Below are 21,926 nucleotides of genomic sequence, written 5' to 3'. Positions count from 1 at the left end.
TGAGACTCTGCTGCGGAGCACCGAGGCACCAACAGCCGGAATTAGAAGCTGTCGCTTAGGGAGCTGAAGGCTGACAGGCGATGGAGCTGAGGCAGGCAGGGGGCAGGCAGGCACGCCACACTCCCCTCCCCCCCACCTGCTGAGCCTCCCCCTTGCAGGCCCCAGGCTGGCAAAAGGGCTTCCTCCCAGAGGCGGCTCAGGTCTGCAGTCTGTCACTCTGTCTGCAGCTGCCCCCCTTCCCAGGCCCCCTTCTTTCTTCCTCAAGTGTCACCAGCCCCCTCACCCTGTCACGTTGCACCAGCTCAGCAGGGTTGGGCCTGGTGGCACGTGGCTGGGAGATCCAGAGAGCTGGGGAGGGGGGTGAGTCAGCAGGGGACTCTGGCGTCTGAGTCAGCAGTGGGATTGGGAAGGGGGTAGGGACCCTTCTCTTTATGCAAAAGGTGAAACTGAGGCATGCCAAGTGGATAGGGAAGCTGGCCCCAGCCCCACAGATCTGTGGCAGGAGTGGAAGCCACGTGCTCTTCCCTTGCTCTAGAGCCCTGAGGGAGGGCATCAGTTCTTCCTCTGCACATCCCCTGAGGCCAGAGATTAATTCACGTCCAGGGCCCAAGGACTATGGCATTTTCCCAGGGGCACCCTGCCCCTGGGAGAGGACAGAAAGCAGGGAGGTGGGTATTTGCCCTGTCCTCCTGGGAAGCCCCCAGCCTGCTGTGCAGAGGCCTCTCCAGGAGGGAGGATTGCATCCCCTTCCCCATTCCTGGGCTTCTCAGCCCCAGACTGGAGGCCTAGAGGCTCTGCCCAGCCTGACTGAGGGGCAAAGAGAAGGCAGTCTTCTTCCCCTGAGCGGTCATTGGTCAAAGCTGGGGACTGCCCAGTGGGCCCTATTTGGCACTGGCTCTGGCTTATGCCCCATGCCCAGGTCAGTGAGTTCCTCTAGACCTGGATCCTCATCCCTGTGAGGTTATACCCCTGGGTTGGGGAGGAGATGGGGTAGCTGAGTGCTCAGCTGGAGTGCTGAAGACAGGGCACTGCCCTGGGGTGTAGGTGTCCCGCCCTCCGCTGTCTCCAGTGTGTATGCAGGCTGACCAATGACAGGCCTTACTCCTGTGAATGCGCAGGCCCCCTAGCCTCACCCTGCAGCCAGGGACTGCTAGCATCCCAGAGATCAAGCCCCCAGAGGGATGGGGGGAGGGGCTAATGGCATTTGCTATAACTCTGATAAGAAAACAGCCTCTTCCCAGAATCAACGCCCACCCTGCCTCTCCAAAGCCAGTGTCTGTTTTCACTTGGGATTTGGGACTATGTCAATAGGTGCAGTGAATGGCTGCCCAGAAGCCTCTCTACAGCCTGTGTTTGGGTCAACCATAACTGCCACAGGAGCCTGAGAATACCACCGCTCTAAGTCTGCCTAAAGGGGCCCAGGTGGCCTGACAGCTTGCGACTCCCCAAGAGGGTGGGGGGCACCTCTGCAGGAGGTTCTTCTGCTCCAGCCCTGAGGGTGGAGACAAGGAAGGGCCACATCTGGAGGAGTGGAGCAGAAGGGTGACATCACTTTCCAGTGGTTGTGGCATCAGGGCCGGCAGATGGGGAAGTGAATCCTCTTCAAGCCGAGAGGCAGGGCCATTCCACTGGGCTCTAGAAGGGACCTCGTGTCCGGGTCAATTCTCATGGACTTTTTCCCCAGCCCACTTCATTTGGGGGGCACTCTACTCTGCTGCCCCCCCCCCCATTTCTTTTATTTATTTTTGGCTGGGTTGGGTCTTCGTTGCTGCGCACGGGCTTTCTCTAGTTGCGGTGCGTGGGCTTCTCATTGCAGTGGCTTCTCTTGTTGCAGAGCACAGGCTGTAGGTGCTCGGGCTTCAGTAGTTGTGACTCACGGGCTCTAGAGCGCAGGCTCAGTAGTTGTGGCACACAGGTTTAGCTGCTCCGTGGCATGTGGGATCTTCCTGGACCAAGGCTCGTACCCATGTCCCCTGCACTGGCAGGTGGATTCTTAACCACTGCGGCACCAGTGAAGCCCTGCCCACCCCCCTCTTTCTTAGCTGTAGAACAGAGGCCAGGCTTAGGCAGGAAATCTTGAGACAGGGTTCTTTAGTAGGAGTAAGAAAGAGAAAAATAAATAAACCTCATAAAGTCAGGAGAGAAAATGGTGCTGACCTTGTCAGACAGCCTGAGCGGAGGCACATGCTGGGAAGTACCCCCCAGGCCTAGGAAAAGGGGTGGCTGGGCTCTGGGTGGGAGAGTGCCCAAAAGGCCGTCCTTCTCCCCTCACCCCCAGCCCCAGTTGTCTCAGTGGCCTGAGGGCCACACAGCTGAGGCAGCTTTTCCACATCAGCCTGCCATCCCCCAAGGGCAGGAGGCAGGGAAGGCACCTTAGCCTGGGATCCTGGGAGCAGCTGTCCCCAGGGAGCTGGAAGGAAGAGCTGGACTCTGTATCAGGGAGCTGACCATGAGGCCAACTCAGGGCAAGCCCAAGATGGGGCCTAGAAGCCAGGGTGAGCTGCCCGCCTTATGGCAGGAGAGTTTGGAGTTTGGACCTGCTTGAACTACACGTGATGGAGTGGAGGTTCCAGGTGGCCGGGCCTAACCCTCCAGGTGAGGAAACTGAGTCCAGAGTGGCACACTAGGAAATGCAGAGTGGGGCCAGGGCCCCATTTCATGCCTCCAAGTTCATATTCTTTTGCCCTCAACAAACATGTGACAGACGCTTGTTCAGAAGGGAAGCGGAAGCAGGAGGGGCAGGATGTTGGATGGAGAGGACCTCAGGCCCCAGATGGGCCCCAGCTGGCCTGCTTCCTGCCTCCTACTTAGCCTGGCTGTTGAGAAAGGGGCTCCAGTGTCCAAGGGAGCTCCAGCTTCCCGCAGCTTCACGGTGCTGGGGCCCTTTCCTCCAGGGGGAATGGACCCACGTCCCAGAGAAGGGTGAATGTCCTTGCAGAATGTCCCAAGGGCATGAGGGCATCAGAGGAGGCTCTCCTGGGCATCTGTGTTCTCTGTGAGTGCATCCTGCTCACACAGCTCCCTGGAGACCCGGCAGGGCCTCTCAGGCTTGTCCTCCTCCGCAGAGGGCAAGCAGGCCCTGAGGCAGGTCCTCACCGACTCCTTCACTTCCACCTCCAGGCCCTTCATCTTGGCCTCGTACTCTGCCAGCGCCTCCTGCTGGAACTGTGGGGACAGCAAGGACCACCCCCTGGCTCAGGATGGGCCACCTGCCCACTCTTCCTCACCTGAACAGTGGAACCAGGAGATGCCTGGTTTGTTCAGACCTCCCAGGAGATCAGGGGGGGTGGTGGGAGTAGTGGAGCCCATCAGGGGGTCTTTCAGGAGAGGGAATTCCAATCAAGCAAAGAGATCTGCAGAGCTGCCTCATGATCCCCTGGGAATCAGAGCCCTGACCCCCTGGAGAGGGGCGAGTCCCCCACCACCATCCACCTCTTGACTGGCAGCTCCCCAGAGCTGGGTCCCTTTACACCCTGGAGCCAAGCCAGCTCTGCTGTGGGCCAGGGTAGTGGTCCCCCCGTCACCTGCTTTTCCATCTCCCGGATCTGTTCCAGGCAGGCTGCCTGCTTCTCTTCCAGCTTCTCCTGGTGCCTCTCCAGGTTCTCTGTCATCTGGGCAGGAGTGAGAGACAGAGAATCAGGACAGCATAAGCAGGCAATCTGGGGTGAAATCCAGCTACAATCCCAGTCAACCAGCTGTGAGCCTTTTGACAAATTCCTTAACCTTTGAAAAGTTGGGTTTTTTGTTTTGTTTTGTTTTTTAATTTGTAAAATGAGGATAATAGTACCTGTCTTGCTGGATTATGAAGGATTATATGAGACGGTTCCTGTGAAGCACCCGGCTTAGTGCCTGCACAAGGGCGGGACTCAGGAGCTGGTAGCTCTGTTACTGTTGTTAGTAATCCCCAGGGAGCTTTAGGGACATTCTCCACAGGGCTTTCCTTCCTCTTCTGACTCCCTGGAAGCCTGACTCTGGAAGCCCCCTTGCTCCCTCTTACTCACCCACCCCAATCCCACCTCCCCTTGGCCAGCTGGCCCATATCATTTCCATCGAGGGCAGCTGGCCAAAGACAGACTCCTTTAGGCTGGTATCCCAACCTCTGCACAAAGGTCAGAACCCTGGATGGCCTAGGGGAAGCCCCTCCCCTCTACTGCCTCTCCCCCCATCCCTAGCTGATGGGCCACTCAGCCCATCAGCTGAGTGCATCTCAGTAAGGGCAAAGTAAAGGCCTTGGGGCCACTCCTTCCCTCAGAGAGAGAGAGAGTGTGTTTGGGAAGGGCACAGCTCTTACACACCTGCTTGATGACCTGCACCACCTCCTGGATGTGGGAGTTGTTAATCTCTCTCTTCAACCTGTTGGGGTGATCAGAGTTTCAAAGAGGGCAGGAGGCCCCTGGGAAGAGCTGGATGAGACAAAGCCTCCACAGGGTGTAGGCAACATGAGAACTCCATCGTAGAACCCTCTGTGGCTGGCATGCATCTATGTCTGGTCTGGGAACCAGCCAGAGGGGTAAACATGGGGACCCAAGGAGGATCCTAAGGAGATATTGGCAGCCCTGGGGGCCCTTTAAGGGAAGGGCTTCCTCACTAAAATGCACTGTTCTTCAAGGTATGCATGGGAAAGTGCAGGTGGGAATCAGCTCTCCCAAGGTTTCACCTCCCTCTTTACACACTTGATTTTCCCTTAAATTCTTCTCTCTCCTCAAATAGTGGTGGCATCTGTGTTTTGCCTAAGGAGGACATTCTCTGATCAGAGGTGACGGAAGTAGAATTAACTTTCCAGAACCAGGAGACAGGCACATCTCTGGGAAGCAAGTCAGGACCCACGTGTAGGAAGGCCCCTTCCCACCCAGTGTGGTTCCTGCTCAGCACCGGGCCTGGAGTTTGAGTCCTGCGCCTCCCCTCCAGGGCTCACCTCTCCTGAGCCATCTTGTCTGTGGTGACCTTCATCATGGCCTGGATCCGCTCCAGCCTCTTGGCCTCCAGCTTTTTCTTCACCTCTTTGGTGTCACTGCAGAGAAACAGGCATCAGGAAGATGCTTCCTGAGACTTGGGCCCTCCTGGGAGGTAAGAGTCAGGCGTAGAAGGGAGGCAGGCATACGTACGTCTCCAAAGTCTCCTTGAGGGTCTTCAGCTCTGCAGCCTGTTTCTCTCTGGCCAGCTCCATCATCTTGGTTATTTGCTGAGGGAGAGGAAGGACCGGCTGAGCTAAGACGGAAGAGATGCCCTTGGCTGTGCAGAGGGTGTGGGGTCGGTCGGGCCCTCGCTGCCTCCCCTCCCTCACGCTGGTACCTCGGCCACTTGCTGCGCCCTGCGCCTCAGGACACACTCGCACTGCTCCTCGCCCTGCTGCAGCAGCTCCAGCTCCAGCCTGTCCCTCAGCTCTCGCAGACGCGCGTCCGCACCCTCGGGGCCTTCGGCCGGCGCCGCCCCGGCGGGGTCCTCGCCCGGCGGGGTCCTGCGGAGGCCGTGTGGAAACAAGCCGTGAGCCCCAGGCCGCCCGCGCCCGAGCCGCGGGGGGCCGGATGCCCCCGCCGCCCTTACCTCTTTTTGCGGGAGCCTTTCCCCGGGCCGAGCTTGCGGCCCCGACCCTCGCCGCCGCCCCCAGCGCCCGGCGGCCGGAGCTCGGCCCGCTGCGCCGCGCCCCTCTGCAGCAGCTCCTCCCAGCGCCGCGCGCCGCGCCGCTCCAGCTCCCGCAGCTCCTTCTCGTGCCGCCGCTGCAGCTTCACGACGCCCTTCAGCTCCCGCAGCTCCTCCAGGCTGGCGGTCCGCGGCTCTGCTGGGGCAGGGGTGAGGCGCGCGCCCCCCGGGAACCGCCCCCCACCCCGAGTCCCGGACCCTCCCCGGGCTCGACCCCAACGTCCCTCGGTCTCAGCAGGCCTTACCCGCAGCTTCTTTCGTGGCCTCCTCCCTGGCCTTGGCCCCGGCTGCTGCAAGAGCCAAAGGAGAGGCTCTCCGGTGCCCTCGGCTCGGCCGCTCCCGCGCCTCCCGGGGGTGTCGGTGTGGGCCCCCTGCTGCGCACTGCCTAGCCCGAGGCTTCACATGCAGCCGTTCCCTCCCCAGGTGAAAGTTTTCGGGGTTGTTTTTGTTTTTGTTTTTATAGAGATCTGCCCCTGTCTGGGATGTACCTACCGGTGCAGCGGAGAGATCAAGACCCTTCTGGTAGGTGGGGGGACCCCGCAGTGCGTACCTGCTGACCCGTTGCTTGTTGGAGCCGATGCCCCATTGACCTGGCGGGCAATTGGACTCCCAAGAGGGAAGGGATTCTGTGTAGGGAGGGCGTGTTAGGAAGGTGCTTCTCTCCCTGAGCCCTGGACTCTGCCCCCTCCCTCATCTTCCCACAGAGAGGGTGCAGCTCATGGGGGCCCCTGGCAGTGGACCTAACAACACAGACCTCAGGCAGGCCTCCCATGGCTTCCTTGAGCTTCACAGACTTCTTATCATGGGCACTGAAGAACTTGATGGGATTGGCGAGGGCCACCGTGAGATCTGGGTGCACAGGGACATGGTGGGCCTGATAAGGAGATGTACCTGGGAGCCTCCCCCATCCTCACCTATGCCAGGATACCCTGTCCTGCCCCGCTCTGGAGGCTGGTTTGCGGAGGGCGGGGGGATGGACACCCTGGGGCTTCCAACATTCCACGGGCCTCCCACCTGCCCAGGTGTCAGGTACATAGTCCTTCATCTCCAGGAAGACAAAGAGTGCAGGCATGGTGAGCGGCATGTTGCTCTCACTGTGCAGGCACAGATGGTGGTATCCTGTGGGGCATGACCGGGTGGCCAGTGAGGCAGAACCCACTGCTGCCCAGCACTGCTCACCAGCAGCCCAGTGCTCGACACTTCTGGCTTCAGTCTGGCTCTACCTCATGTGGTTATTGTTAGGATTAAGTGAGAAAGTGTTATAAGCCCGTAAAGCATTTTAAGTGCCCAATAAGTGTCAGCTACTTGGGAAACCGCCCCAGTAGTTCCAGAGAATTAGAGACGTTGTGTTGGGTGGGCAGAGTCCCCACCTCTGTCAGTTTCCTGGAGAGGTCCTATTCCTGCCCCACTTTCCCGGGCTGATAACATGACAAGGCCACCTCCCTGAAGCTGCCTCACACTCTGGACGGGATCCTGATGCTGGTCTTGGTCTCAGACCCACTGGGAACAGCAAAGAAGAACCCCTATCCTTACCAGAATTCAGAGCATTGATGGGGATGATGCGGTGTCCAAGAAACTTGTTGCCATCCTCCATCACAGCCACCCTGAGGGAGGCCAGCTCAGGCATCAAGATCTGGGGAGAGTTCAGGACAGGACAAGCTGGAGAAGGGAGAGAGTGGCCAAGCTGCCCCCCTTCCCTGATTCCAGAAATCTAGGGTCAGTGTGAGAACATGGCAGGCTTTACTGGATTTGGTGTGGACAGAGGGCCCACTCTAAGCCACACACATAGACATCCTAACGGCTCATGTCATGGCTGGTCCACACAGGGCAGACAGCTGGATGTGCAGCCCAGGGCTCCAGGGGGCCTGGTGCAGACAGCCCTTGGAAGCTTTGTCAACAAGTATCCAATGGGAGCAAAAGGCCCCCATGATTCCTTGGGTCCCTGCACCCTGGTCTGGGAGTTCACATTTCTGCCTCTAATCGTAACATGGACAAGCATGCACATACACACATGTACACACGCATACAAAACTTGCCCACAAAGTAAATTTCTGTAAACTTGGTTTTTGGACTCTTGAAACTCAGGAGGGCACAGATGGGTGGGGAGAGGAGGAGGATCAAGGAAATCCCTTTATGTGTTTTCTCTTCTACAAGTAGAGACAAAGAACCAGGGACAGATCCCAGCCCCTGCCCTGATCTAGCCACCCCACCTTTTCAAAGACAAAGGGCTCCTCCTTCCAGACAGGATTGATGGAATTGGTACTGGGTGACAGCTTGGTGCGATAGCGCCTCTTGGGGTCCCCAGGAAGGCCAAACAGCTCCACTTCCACATAGGTGCGCACACTGCGTTCTGACAGGAACTGCCCAGAGATCACCTGGAGTTTGGGGCCCATGGGAGACCAGCATCAGCTCCCCCACCCAGGCCATTCCCCAGAACTTAGGGCCTCCAGCCCCCCTAGCTGAAACATCCATTCTTGGATACTGTGAAGAGCCCCATTCACGTCTGGCCACAGAGTAGAGGCTGTGTGGCTTAAGGGTTACAGCTAAGCTCTGGCACCCAGGGTGCTTCCAGCATTTAGGGAAGAGGTGTGGGACTCCCCACCTCCCTCCCCAGCGAGGAAGGAGCACGGCCCTGCCCCCGGGGCCTGGGGCTCCTGCTGCCCCACTCTTCTCCCCTCCCCCACCCCAGCCTCAGCCCTTCCCCTTGGTTTCCATGGGGACCAAGAGGCAGCCTCCAGTGCTGAGGAGGAGGCAGTTTCCAAGGCAACTTGCTACTGCACGAACTGGCTGGGGCTGAAGTTTTCGGGATATCGGGGAGGGGGTTGGGAATGGAGGAGTGGGGCTCCTGTGTCTTTCTCCTCAAGACCCCAGCCCTCCCGGCCACTTGTCCACCTCAGGGCCTTGCCGTAATGGAAAGGGTGGTGGCTACCACCACGTCGATGCGGTCCACCGAGAAGGGGTTGAACTGCTTGTCCAACCGACGCATGAACTCATGCTTGAGGAGGTAGCCACTCTGCCCGTTGAACTCAAAGAGCGCCATGTTCTGCTGCATGGGCAGGTCTGGGGGGACAAGGGCACTCAGGAAGGGCGGCCCAGCTCTGGGTCTGCACGCAGCCTCTCTTTCCACATTTCCCAGCCTCGCAAATGGGGAGGTTGGGTGGACCGTGAGGATGAGGGTTTCTCATGTCCCAGCCTGGTTCCTTAGGGTCTCATCTCTCAGGAAGGGCCCGCAACCTGGAGTCAGCAGGAGCAAAGCCACAACCGGACCTCAAGCTCACAGTGGGAGTTGAGGCCAGTGGAGCAGGTGTTCCCACAGACCCACTCAGGCCGAGCAGCCAGAACCCATGCCAGCACCCTGGCATCATCACAGACGTACTCGTATACGTGCAGTCACATAGGCATGAGGGGATGCACTAAACGCTCACACACATGCACATGCGCCCAGAGCCTAAATGAACATCAGCCCCCCGGCCCCCAGGTCTGTTCCAAAGACACCCCCTCCCCAGGGAAGGGGTAAAGGTGGGAGGGGCAGGGGAAGGTTCTTAAGGGCCTGAGCATGCCCTCACCCATCGTCTGGAAGTTGAGGGCAACCATCTGGCAACCAGCATTCCAGAACATCTGGGGCATGTAGTTGGAAGAATCCATGCGGGTGCCCTTGGGGTAGATGCGGCTCATCTGGCGCTTGTTGTAGCTGCCGCAGGGTATAGGAGCCAGCAAAGCCACCTGCACCGCGAAGACCCACAGACCCCCTGCGAGCCCCGTCCCAGGCCTCCCCCTTCCCTCCACCCCACCGGGGACCCTGGCACTGAGGTCTCAAGGATACTCCACAAATTGCACTGAGGACTTGGAGAGCAGGTCGTAAGCCTTGAGCTCCGTGAAGGAGGAAATGACATAACTTCGGTTCTTCTCTGTGTAGGGGAGAAAGAGGAAGGAGAGTCCGCGTCAGCCTGACCCCTCCCACAGACTTGCCCTCCCCTGTGGTGCGGCTCCCTCCAGCACAGAGATGCCTCCAACCTAGCGTTTCCACCGAGGGCTGAGGGTTGAGGGGCCACCCCTGGGGTGGGGAATGTGCAGATCTGTGTGGGTAGCAGTGTGTGCTGGAGGTAAAGGGTACGCACAGTGGATACATACGCACAGGGATGGGGTGTGCGTGCCAGAGTCCTAAAGGGTGGGGTACATGCCCTGGGTGGACGCAGAGGGTGTGGGAAACACACAGCAATGAGCCCAGGGGGTCAGGAACACGCTGTGATGCCCAGGGAGCAGGGTGCAGGGGTAAGAGGCACACAGCAAGGGTGGTGCACAGGAGGGGGTGCAGGCTGGGGCTTCAGGGATGAGGAGCCAGTGCTGCAGAGCGCATACAGAAAAAGGTGTTCGTGTCGGGGCTGTGCACAGAGGGTGAGAGGAACTCTTAGCGCGCACGTCCGGAGAAGATAAAGGTAAACAGCATGGACGCGCTCAGAAAGGGAAGGGAACAAGGGGCAGATGTGCGCTGGCTGGTTTCTTTGCCTTCCTCCCCATCCCAGGAGTTCTCATGCCCAGGCAGCCACAGAAGGAAGCTGCAGGAGCCCCAGGCCGCCCGGCCGAGGTGGCCCTTGGTAAATGACCTGCCTGTCACCGACACACTCCAGAGCATTCTGCTTGGTGCCAAGTTCTCAGTACAGTGATGGGACACTGGGAGCCACTGCCACTTAAACATGCCTTTGCCTGGCTCCTCTGCTGGGTATTTATAAACAGGGCCCCCAGCCCAAGGAGAGGGAGGACCCGCCTCGCCCTCACCCCCACCCATCAGGCTGCTGTGGCATCTGGACACGCTTCCTAAGGGCCTTCTCCTGAATCTAGCCTAACTTCCAGCTTACCACCACCGCATGCTAACTCACGGGCAGAGGACTCGAAGGAGATGAACTTGGTGGGTTGGACGTAATTGACTAGGCTGGATATCTCCTTGTAAGCCGTCACCTCCAGGCCCGCTGTGCCCTAGGGAGAAGGGGGGAGGATGGGGAAGAGGCCAGTTCAGAGCCCAGGGACCCGGTCCCATGCCCCCGCCTGGAGGGCTCTGCAGTGGAGCTGGCAGAAGGGCCTCGGGGCTCCCCACACACCTCATCTGACTGCATCTTCTTCATCTCTTCTTCATCCAGGCTTCCCGACTCCTCCTCTTCCTCTTCCACCTCCTCCTCCTCCAGCTCAGCCCCTTCCTCACCAGCCCACACTGCCACATACAGCTCCATCAGCACTGGGGGCGGGGGAGACCCCCACACCAGGCTGGCTCTCCCCTCCAGGCCCAGCCCCTCTCTCCCATTCCAGATGCTCCTCCACGGCCACCCCCACTCCTCCCAGGCGGACTCACCTGTGTCCTCACCCACAGGGACATTGGGTGGGCCGCTCCCCTCAGCCTCCCCACCCGGCTCCTGGCTGGGGGCTGGGGGACCAGAAAACTGGTTCTTTTTGTTCTTGATGAGGATCTTGCCTCGGAGATCCTCAGGGCTGGGCAGGGGGATGCCTGGTTTCAGCTGTGGGAGAGGAGAGAGGGTCCTCAGCACTATCTCCGCACCTTCAGGGTGTAGCCCAAGCTCCTGCATGGCAAGCTACGCTGCACCTGCCCCCGGCCTAACTCTCCATCCTCTCCCCTCATCACTCCCACCTCGTGCGCTAAACCCCTGCCTGACCCAACTTATCCCAGCTCCTCAGTGATCTTTTCTCAACTACTCAGCCTGCCTAGAACACCCTTCCCCACTCTCACCAAGATAAATCCATTCTTTCCCTCAGGTTTCAGCTTAGCCATCACCTCCTCCAGGAAGCCTTCCCTGATCCTCAAGACCAGATCTGAAGCCCCAGGTGCTCTCGTAGCAGCCACTGGTGGTAATGGCCTGGTTACTTGTCTGCCTCCTGACTAGAGGGTAAGTGATCTGAAGGCTGGGACTGCCCCTCTGCTACTGACATACCCCCCAAGCCCAGCACAGTGCCTAACACGTGGTAGATGATAGGACCCCAGCCCCAGTCCTCCCAAATGAACCCCAGCATCCTCTGGGGACATCTGCCTCCTTAATCTGGCACCCTGCTCTGGCTCCCCAGCCCTCAGACCCAGATGCCCCACAGTGAAGTCCACTCACTGGGAACTTTTCCAGTGGCTCTGTGAGCAGCATATCCCCAAATATCGTTCGGCAGTACTCGGCCATCTTAGCCTGTTGGCGGGGTCTGCAGGGAGCAGAAGTGGATGTGGTTCAGCAGCTCCACTCCACCCTCTTGTCCATCCTTTTGTGCCCCCTGATGACCCAGATCAGGGGCTCAAGATGTTGGGGAGGCAGGGACACAGGCAGGAGAGCCTGGGGTCCCAAGGAGATTGTGTTGAGACCCGGGAGAGAGCCAGAAGGCATGGCTAGAGGCTGGGGACAGTTGTGGGGAGGGCAGCTGCAGGCGGGAGATGGGGACAGGGTAGAGAATGAGGCTGGATGGCCTGGATACGCACGAGTCCACGTGGTTTTCAAACGACAGGATGACCGGATAAGGGGAGGTCTTAAAGGCACTTTCTGCGATAGCTTCAATTGCTTCCTGGAGGAGAAGGAGACCCCATGGGGAGGTCAGTGCTGTGCCTCCAGGCTTCGCCTCCCTCAACGGCATCCTTCCCCACTCCCCAGTTTCAACACACACATAGAATTGGAGGGCCACTCTTGGCCCCGTGTCTCTTCTGGTCCTCTCTGGACCCACACTGGTCCAAGGCCTCCCAGCCATCCCTCCTCTCAGGCCTCACTCCCCCCAACCCCAAAAAGCTCATGGCCCAGGGCCCTTCCCTAGTGCCACTGCCACCAGCCTCCACACGACGAGTCTCACCTTGAAATAGATGTCTGTGGTCATGGTGAAGCCGTGGGTGATAATGGGCTCCTCATCAGGAGGCTTCCCCTTCCAGCAGTCCAGCTCCACGCAGCGGCAGCCCGCCAGCAGCACCTGGCGGTACATCTCGGCAGAGGAAAGGCCTGAGAACTGGCCGGCTGAGCCAGAGGAGGGGCGAGGGGCGGGGGCTTCACTCAAGGGCAGTCCAGCTCTGCCCCGCCCCACTCCATCATGGGGCAGCCCTGTGGGCAACCCCTGCAGGGGATTCAGGGAGCAGGAACAGCCCCCGTAAAAGGAGAGGTTGGCAGTGAGGTCGCCAGGGCCCACCTGTCAGGTAGGTGTTGTGGGAGGAGTTGATGAAGTAATGGTTGAGCGGCTGCGTCATGTCGTGGTGCAGCAGCAGCTTGTCCTGGGCCAGCACACTGTTCTCTGGCCCGCAGAGAAACCACACCATGCCCTCGGGGGACAGCTGGCCTGGGGGACAGGGGTGGTTGTCAGGGCAGCAGCCCGGCTGCCAGGACCGGAGAGGACCGTGGAGGATCAGAAGTTCCCTTAGTCCTCACCCCTCTGCACGTTGATGCCTCTGGGCTCGTACTTGTCGATGAGGCCCTGCACCTGGTCAGGCCGCGCAGGCGGGAACAGCAGGGAGTTGAGCCTGGAGTCGCGCTGTTTCTGGTTGATGAATTTGGCCAGGTGCTCCTTAGTCATGTAGGGTTTGGCCTTGGCGTGGCTGCAGGCCAAAGAGAGGAGCACAGGTCTCCTCTGTATCCCCTGGGCTGGGGGCTGGGGTGTGGGTGGTGGGAGCTAGGACAACCCCCTTCTCCAGCAATGCTACCTAATTGTCAGCATGGCAGGTGGGAATTTTAGCCACCACCCCTTCCCCAAGACCAGCCCAGCCCAAGAAGCTCACTAGGAGGTGAAGATCTCATCTATTTCTGGCCGAGGACAAAGGCTCATGAGGAAACTCTTGTAGACGGATTCTGGGAAGTCCTCGGGATTGATGGCATCATTCTGGGGGATAGAGAGTCACCTGATGACTCCTGCCCCCACCTTCCAGCACTACAGACTAGGCCCAGCCCTGCGCGAGGCAGCCCGGGGAGAGAGAGGGCTCAGGACAGACAGAAGAGCATCAAGGGCACCCTGAGCCCCCACTTTTCAAGGCCCTGGTTGCTGAGCAGAGAGCATCTTAGCTGGTTTGCTTTGCCCCTGGATTGATACTGGCTAGTCTCTTGGCTGGGACAGGATTCAAACTAAGAATGACCAGAACTGGGAAGAAAAGAGCTCAGAAGCAAGCTTCGCTGTTTGCCAGAGCTGTGGGCTATCTTTTTCTTTTTAAATGGAGGATAAATTTTCAAAAAGAAGCAATTTGCATATAAACAATGCACCTGACAACGGAACCCCAAGATGCACGAAGCAAAACTGACAGAACTGAAGGGAGAAATAGACAATTCAACAACCATAGTTGGAGACACCAAAAAGCACAAGGCACAATAACAAAAAATAGACAGATTGGACTTCATCCAAATTAAAAATTTTGGTGTTCCAAAGGATACTGTCAATAAAGTAAAAAGAATGGGAGAAAATATTTGCAAATCAGATATCCAGTAGTAGACGACTTCACACTAAAAGAAAACCCAACTGAAAGATGGGCAATGAATTTGAATAGATATTTCTCCAAAGAAGATATGCGAATGACCAAGAAGCACATGAAGAGATGCTCAGTCAGCATCGTTAGTCCTTAGGGAAATGCAAATCAAAACCACAATGAGGGGAATTCCCTGGCGGTCCAACGGTCAGGACTCTGAACTTCCACTGCAGGGGGCACGGGTTTGATCCCTTACTGGGGGACTGAGGTCCCGCAAGATGGGTGGCGTGGCCAAAATAAATAAATAAATAACAGAAAACCACAATGAGATACCACATCACACTCACAGGATGACTAAAGTAAAAAAAAGAAAAAAAAAAGACAGACAATAACAAGTGTTGATGAAGATGTGGAGAAATTGGAACCCTCATACAATGCTGGTGGGATTGTAAAATGGTATAGTCATTTTGGAAAACAGTGTGGCATTTCCTCAAAATGTTAAGTATAGAGTTACCATATGACCGAAGAATTCCACCCCTAGGTATGTCCTCAAGTGACTTGAAAACATACGTCCAGACAGAAACATTCATAGCAGCATTATTCATAATAGCCCAAAAGTGGAAACAACCCAAATGTCCATCAACTGTTGAACAAAATGTGGTATATCCACACAATGGAATAGTATTCTACAATAAAAAGGAATGAACTACTGATACATGCTACAACATGGATGAAGCTTGAAAACACTGTGCTAAATGAATGAAGCCTGACATCAAAGATCACATATTGTATGATTCCATTTACATGAAATGTCCAGAATAGACAAATCCATAGAAACAGAAACAGAAAGTAGATTTGGTGGCATTCAGGGATTCTGTGCCTTTGCATTCCATTCCAGAAAAACCCATCAAATGTTTTCCAGGATCATTCTGGAAAGCCATCATCAGTCTTAGTTTGGAACAGAGGCTCTGAGCAGGATAGCTAGACCGAATCTTGGACCCATCAGCTGCAAGCAAAGATGGCTCAACGGCTCCTACCGGGATGCAGGAGAGCTGATAAATAAGGAGGACTTAGCCAAGGTGGGAACTCAGGAGGCAGGAGAAAAGGAGGCTGGATGTGACAGCCCAAGTGGTGCCCTCAGCAGCAGCCCATTCCCACCCTCTCCCCAACCCCAAGCTTGCATCCCCTGTGGCTCATTGCACCAAGGGGTCACCAGCTCCGTAGAGTTGAGTGTGGGGGAAGTATTCCTTCTGGGATTCATGTGGAGAAGTGATCTATGAGGCCTTAGTTTTATTTATTTATAACATTCCAAATTCTTACCAGGAGAAAAGACTCCATGGAATCCACAAAGGCACCGGCCAAGGGAGGACAGGGGCCTGAGATCTACCCCCGCCAGGCAGGAACCCTGGCTCAGGGCTGCATCTGCCCAGAGGGCTCCTTTTTGTAAGTCACATAAGGCATCTCATGGGGTGACCCAGCATACGAGTTGTAATTAAAAATTACTTAAGTAAAAAGAAAGGAAAAATGTTTTCCTATTGGAGCTGAAGAGGTATAGACGAACCTGCTCTGAACCCGGCACCTCAACTCCCTGCCCCGGTTCTGTCACTGTGCCTTGTATCAGGAACCGGTGGCTCTAGAGTGAACTGACTTTTCGGGCTCTTGGCTGGGACTGAACTGTCATTCCTGCCCTCCCCATCCCCACCAGGCCTGCCCAGGGTGCCCTCCAGTCCAAGGCAACTCAGATGAGAAGGAGAATGCTGGGGGTGGGCTGGGGAGGGGAGAACCACTCACCTTGCCTTTTGGGAGGTGGCAGGCGCTGAGGGCAGCTTCCACCCGCTTGCGGTCAGCAGGAAACATCTGGAAAAAACTGAAGAAGCAGAGAAAAGCACCAGGCCAAGAGAGGGGTCAGGCCTGGAGAGGGAAGGCCTTGGGGAGCTCAGAGGACATGTGGGGAGGGGGGAGGGGAGACTCACTTCTTCACAGGAATCTTCCCTTCAGGGTTGAGCTGCATCTTGAGCTTCACCAGGCTGGTGGGCAGAAAGCAGCCCGTCAAGGCCCGGGCTGACACACTTAGCCCCATGCGCTTAGGCCAGGCAGGCAGGCACTTACCTCTTGTCCAGGAAGGTGCTGCGGGAGGCGTTGGCCATCAGCGGGTGCTTGGCCAGAGCCAGGATATCTTCAGCCCAGTCCTGCAGGACCCCAGGGCACAGCAGTCAGGCCCCCAACCACAAAGGTGCCGCCCCACGTCGTGGCCCCGGCCCGTCTCTCAGGCTGTCCCAGGTGCCCAGCCCCAGACCAGGCGCCCCCGGTGCACCTTGCCCACGTTCTCTTTGTAGGAGACGAAGTTATGGAAGGTGAGGTCCACCATGTCGGGGCCAGACACCACGGTGAGCGTCTTCAGCAGGAAGTTGTTGTCAGGAAAGTCCATGTTGAAGACATCCCGGAGCTTCTGGCTCTGCAGCAGGTCGTGACACAGTTAGGATCAGAGGTGTGTGCCCCCATCCCTGCCCACTGTGGCTCTCCCTGTCTTTCCCTCTCAGCCACTTGAAATCTGGCCCACGGGGGTGGCATCCCATCCATGCCCATCTTAGGAGCCATGGGAGGGAGAGGCCCACAGGAAGAGATTAACCAAGACTTTGGGGCCTGGGAGTTCTGTGGATTTTGTTTGCCATTTTTCATTTGAAGACAGATTCTTAGTCCCCAGTCTCAGGGAATCCTGCTTTCCACCAATCCCTTCCTCCAATTTTCCTACCAGCATTAGGCAAATATAGGCAAAGCAGTCGGGGTGGAGGGGGAGAGGATGCAAGCAACACCTCTCAGACAGCCTGGGGTGCTCTAGGGGCAGTAGGTGGCCACGCAACATCTCCATCCACTGTGCCCTGATACCAAAGCCCCAGCAAGCCAGGGAGCAGTCATACCCCTTCCTCAGCTCAGGGAGAGACCCTCTGCTCAGCCCACAGACCCTTCCCTGGCTCCAGAGATCAGGCTCCCTGCCCCCACAGGGACTCCTGCCCCAGCCCCGTGGAGCTGGTGGCCTTGCTGAGCCTGGGCTGCTACTGGGCCCACTTACCTTGGGCATCTTGGCAAACTTCCCAAAGCGGGTGTCCCGGATGCTGGTGATATCCAGAAACTCCATCTCCTGGTAGGAGCAAAGACAGGATGTGGACAAAGACATCAGGTCAAGAATGAAGGGCAGCGAGGAGGGAGCTTCACAGCCCTTCACACCTTGGCCAGCTGCCTTCTCTAGATGCCAGGACTGTGGGGCTTCCCAGACCCCAGCCTTCCCTCCTCAGCGATCGGGCTCTCCTTCCTCATGGTGACGCTCCTCCCTTCCCCTCTGGCCACTCCTTCCCTGGCCACTCAGTTACTTGGGAGCTGTGACCTCCAGCCTCCCCTCCACCATCCTGGACTCTCCCCAGGTTCCCCCTCCCTTCCTTCCGCCCAGGTGCCGAGGACCTTCTCTGATCTCTCTGAGCCCTCAAGTTTACCCAGAACCACAGGCAGGGAATCAGCCTTCAGCAGTAGCTCTAATTCCTTTCTCTCTCTCTCTCCAAGGGACACTAAAGCTGAAGCATCTGGGCCCAAGGCAGCCATGGATGGAGTGACTGCATCCTCCCCCACAAAGCAAATAGCCCCTGCCCACAGGAGATCCCCCCAGAGCCACCCTTCTGGGTCACTCTATACTCCTGGCATCCACACCTCCACCCCTGTGTCATCGGGAGGCTGCTTGGACTCAATGGAACAGCAGGAGCTCAGGGCCATGGTAGGTAGGGGCCGCCTCACCTTATTCTGATATGTCCAGTACAAGTAGTAGCCCTTGGGATCCACACGGAGGATAACCGGGGAGGCTATTGTTGTTTCCTGCAGAGAGAAGGAGTCAGCTCCCTGCTCTGAGACTTCAGGCCGAGCTTTCCTGGCCCAGGCCAGGGGTTTCAGAGCTCACCATCTGCCTAGGAGGTGGCCATCCCAGGGATCTGCAGGCATTTCTCTTTGTTCTCCAGAGCTAAGGTCTGGGTATAAGCCTTAAAAGCTCTGAACCAGGGGTGGGGAGGGGTAGAGGATTGGAGATGACATTTCTGGAAGAGAAGAGGGTTTCCCTCTAAATCCCAAACAGAAGATCTCCCTCTAGACCCCAAGCAGGGTCTTGGCCCCCACCTCACACTATTTTCAAGGCCCACAGCTCAGCCAAAGAGGTAGAATGTCCCTCACCAAGACTCCATGCTACCCCCAGAAGAGCTGAACACGGTGAGAGCTGAGAGCCCAACTCCCGCAAAGCTGCCTAAGCTTCCTGCCTGCCCAGCCCTTCCATCCATGAACCTCCACTGCCCCACCCCCCAGCTGTCCCAAGTGCCTTCCCACCTCCCAGCCTCAGCACCCAGCCCCTCTTGCCTAAAATACCATCAAAGACTAGCTTCTGCAAAGCCTTTCCTGAAGCATGCTGCAACAACAGGGCGGGGGCCAGTTCTCAGACCTGGAAGCCCCTCCAGGAAATCCCCAAGGGGCTCCCGGACTCCCGGGAAACAAGCCTGTACTAGACCATGAGTTGCATGCGCCATGTTTGCTGAAGGAGCAAGTGAATGAAAAATGAACTCGCTTCTGAGTTCCTGCTCCGCTCACAGAGCACACAGCCTACCTTTTATTTAAATGGTCTCTGTGTGCACAAATAACAAGATACTAAAATCGAAGTTTCCAACAAGGCCTGATAGTTGGCTGCACACCAAACCAGACCAAATGCAGAATTTACAAAGGAGATGGCCCAGAAAAAGGTTCTCAGATCAGGGGCAGTTAGGATATGGGGGGAAAGAGAATACTGTGTGAGGAACCTAATTTTGGAGAAAGCTGTGTTGTGAGCTCCCTTCCCTCCCGAAGGGAGGGTCGGGGTACCTGACCCCTCACCTTAAGCTCGCACCTGGAGAGCTTTCGTCACCCCTGCAGTTGTGGTGCGTGGCAAACTGGGGTCTGACTCCTGCCCAGGAAACTGAGCGGGTGAGAGAGATGCTGGTGTGCTAGGTGAGCCTGAACCCCCAGAGTCTGTGGGGCAATGAACTCGTGAGTATTTTCTGGGTCCAGAGTGGGCCTGTGGGAGAAAGGGGCAAAGCCGAAGGTGCAGGAAGCTGAGGGTGGTAACTGGATTCTGCGGGGCTAAAGAAGTAATTTCAAGTGAGCTCCTGAAACAGAGATGGCAGGAGGACCCTAAATAGGAGATCCCCAGCTCAGTGGGAGGGTCTCCTAAGAATCCTCAAAAATGCGCCTGAGAGAAAGAAGAAGCCTTACACTTCCGCCAGGCCCACTTCGTGATAGCAGCTGCTCAGTTAAGAACTTTGGTACCTCTTTCCCTCCTTCCTCACGGCACCCCACCCCTAGTGGGCATAGAGGAAGATCAGGGAACCCTTCCACAGGCCTTTCCACAGGGCCTGCAGCCCACCTGAAACCATTCTTGGAGGTGGGGCAGAAGATGTCATTCTAAATTAAGACTGGAGTTGTGAGTTATAACTAGTTTCTGAAGTAAGACTGGGCTTTGTGAGGAAAAGTGTCCTAGGCTTGTCTATTCCCCAGGAGCAAATGGAACATCTCATGACTGGCTGAGTTTCTTTCCATGGGTCATGGGGGAGCTTCTCCCACAGAATACATTGTAAACGGGCTGTGGGACACAAAAGTAAGCTGGGAGTTGATTACATCCTGTGCATTGTGCTTTTCCAGTACCCAGGTCATCTGCCTACTGGGCCAAAGGCAGTCTGAGAGCAGAGCCTCGTCTGGCAGGTGTGTGTGCCCCGTGACGGGGAAGATTCCTGCTCGTGGGAGGCAGGATCCAGGACCCTGCAGTGCCCTGCCTTGGGGAGGGCAGCGGGCCTGCCAGGTACACGGATGCTGGCTTGCAGAGAAGGCCACATAGCACGTCCCCATCCCTGGTGACCCTCTGCCCAGTCAGGTTACACGCACTTCCCAGAGGAACGGAGAGAGGCCGCTTCACTTTTCATTCTGAGCCACTTCCCTCATTCCACGGGCTCCTGGGACATGGCTCCACCATGCTGCAGTGACCACACCACTCGTGGAGAAGCAGAAAGCCTCTCACCACAGGCCCACTCCCCAGAGCCATGGCAACCAGATTACTCAGCTTAGCCCAGCCCCAAAGGCCTGAGAGCCTTAACTCACAGACTCAGAGCTCCCTCATCCCACCTGTAAGGAGAAGGAACCAGCCCTAAGGGCCCTTCCTCCCCCCGCAGCCAGTCCAGAGGCTTCAGGTTCCCTTCCTGGGAGCAGCCAGTGCTGACTGTCATGCTGGGCCAGCCCAGCCGTCTTACCTCCCTGAAGGAGGGGCCCCAAGTTGTTCCTCTCACCCGCCCAGGAGAATCCCTGGCCTATGGCAACACACACATCTTCAGGCTCCTGGAGGACTGGAGGCTGGGAAGCAGGCCCAGTTTGGGAAGCAGCAGACACAGTGGAGACAGAGGTACAGGGCAAAGTGTGGTTTCCCCTTCCCTGCAGACGGGCCGGCGTCAGGGAGCCAGGCTGAGAGCAGCTGGCGGAAGCAGAAGTCTATCCGTTCCCTCCCAGGCCCCTGGGAGGAGAGCCTCCAGTTCTCACTTGGGGTCCAGGAGCCTTTCGTGGCCACCCCACAGCAGCTGGGGGAGAGCAGGGCATCCCAGGGACAGGGACAGGGCCGGGACCGAGTTGGGAGGGGCGAGGATTCCAGTCCAGGCGTCCGGCTGGGGCTGGAATGGGCTATCTGTGCTGGGAGTAGGGGCCTGGCTCAGCTCTGGGACACCTTTCCTCCCACTGCCCAGACCGGGAGCAACACACCCTTCTCTTCTTGGGGGCTTTGGGGAAAGGAAGACCCAGACCCAAAGAAATTTCCTCCTATGACCACCCAGGCAGCTATCGTCTTCCCACATCCAGACACAGAGCCTTAGCCCCAGCAGCCCAGGGACACAGGCTCAGGGCACACACCCTCCCACCCAGGTTTGTTTATCTGGGTAGTTGTGTCAGCTGCCTGGCCAAGCCACAGAGGCGCCTGAGTCCTGGCAGACATAAACCAAGCCAGCGCCCACCCCCCTGCAAAGCCCCAAGCAGCGCAGCCGCCACCCCCGCAGCCCTCCGCCCAGCCCCACTCACATCATCCCATCTGATGAAGCGCTCCCCTTGGCTCAGATAGGCCTTCACCCCGGGGGGTTGAAGGACAGGGTTAAGCAGAGACATAGTGCCAAGCGTCCGTCTTAGGAGAGGCTGGGCAGACACAGCGCGCAGGAGGAGGGGAGGAAGGAGGGCGGGGTTGGGGGGGGACTAGCTGGGCTCACATGGCACCCGCCCCAGCTAGTCCGGAAGTCTGGGCGCTCTTACAGCCCGCGGGGGGCAGTAGCTGGGTGCAGAGCTGAGTGCTTCGGCCAGAGGCCCATCTGCCTTTTAAATCAACCTCATCCCGCCTGCCCACAGTGGGGGGCTGTGGTCGCTGCTCCTGCCCAGGGAGGCCGGGCTCCCCTCTGCAAAGCCCCCCGCCCTCACCCGGTGCCTCAGCACTTCCTGCTCAGGGCTTCCTTCTCTGTGCTGCTCAGCACTGAGAAGCAGGTCCTGGAGGCCTGGCCGCCCTGGAGCAGGGGCCTCTCCATCCCAGGGGTCATGCCTGGTCAGATGTGGGAAGGGGCCAGCTGGGGATACTGCTGCCCAGGTGGACACTGAGGGGGGCGAGCAAGGAGCTCACGAGGGGAAGGGACCCCCCCAGAGGTGGGGTCCCAGAGCACAGGGGTCACTCTCAGAGGCCGAGGAGCCTGGGACCACCCTGGAGGTGGGAGCTGAGGGAGAAGCAGGGTCCAGCTGGGACTGAGCATTTTGAATAAGCAAAGTTTGCTGAACACCCAGCCCCTCCTTCTCGGTGCTTCCT

General features: G+C 57.7%; 1 protein-coding gene across 13 annotated transcripts; it reads right to left on the bottom strand.

Moving 5' to 3' along the window:
• Window positions 1-2,216: 2,216 nt before the first annotated feature.
• On the bottom strand, window positions 2,217-21,272 carry PLCB2 (phospholipase C beta 2). Of its 13 annotated transcripts, none has more exons than XM_082619189.1 (32): window positions 21,164-21,272; window positions 17,834-17,911; window positions 17,121-17,189; window positions 16,365-16,505; window positions 16,160-16,239; window positions 16,024-16,077; window positions 15,842-15,917; window positions 13,376-13,476; window positions 13,029-13,195; window positions 12,793-12,939; window positions 12,466-12,623; window positions 12,104-12,186; window positions 11,748-11,832; window positions 10,985-11,147; window positions 10,737-10,846; window positions 10,518-10,614; window positions 9,464-9,548; window positions 9,207-9,331; window positions 8,546-8,700; window positions 7,851-8,015; window positions 7,174-7,273; window positions 6,655-6,759; window positions 6,395-6,489; window positions 6,191-6,266; window positions 5,886-5,930; window positions 5,545-5,779; window positions 5,293-5,458; window positions 5,106-5,182; window positions 4,916-5,011; window positions 4,296-4,353; window positions 3,525-3,611; window positions 2,217-3,165 (listed from the first exon to the last, which is right to left on the bottom strand). In XM_082619189.1, exons 1-32 carry the CDS (start codon window positions 21,245-21,247, stop codon window positions 2,962-2,964), a joined length of 3,567 nt encoding a protein of 1,188 aa, XP_082475315.1. In that variant the 5' UTR covers window positions 21,248-21,272; the 3' UTR covers window positions 2,217-2,961. The 13 variants fall into 13 exon arrangements, 11 of the variants coding, with proteins under 11 accessions (XP_082475315.1, XP_082475316.1, XP_082475317.1 ...); XM_082619190.1 differs by having other exon boundaries at window positions 5,545-5,776; XM_082619191.1 differs by having other exon boundaries at window positions 5,886-5,927.
• Window positions 21,273-21,926: the final 654 nt, after the last annotated feature.

The sequence above is a fragment of the Mesoplodon mirus genome, assembly GCF_964341445.2.
Source record: "Mesoplodon mirus genome assembly, chromosome: 4".
NCBI lineage: Eukaryota > Metazoa > Chordata > Mammalia > Artiodactyla > Ziphiidae > Mesoplodon > Mesoplodon mirus.
The sequence above is the reverse complement of the archived record's forward strand: the minus strand, read 5'-3'. Positions and strand labels throughout refer to the sequence as shown.

Excerpts from the sequence above, each read along its gene's own strand:
- PLCB2 (XM_082619182.1), bottom strand. The coding sequence starts at position 21,247 with ATGTCTCTGCTTAACCCTGTCCTTCAACCCCCCGGGGTGAAGGCCTAT. Across the intron at positions 10,615-10,736 it reads AGAAGATGCAGTCAGATGAG|GGCACAGCGGGCCTGGAGGT; the intron begins GTGTGTGGGGAG and ends CCTTCTCCCTAG. Across the intron at positions 3,612-4,295 it reads TGGTGCAGGTCATCAAGCAG|ATGACAGAGAACCTGGAGAG; the intron begins GTGTGTAAGAGC and ends ACTCCTGCCCAG.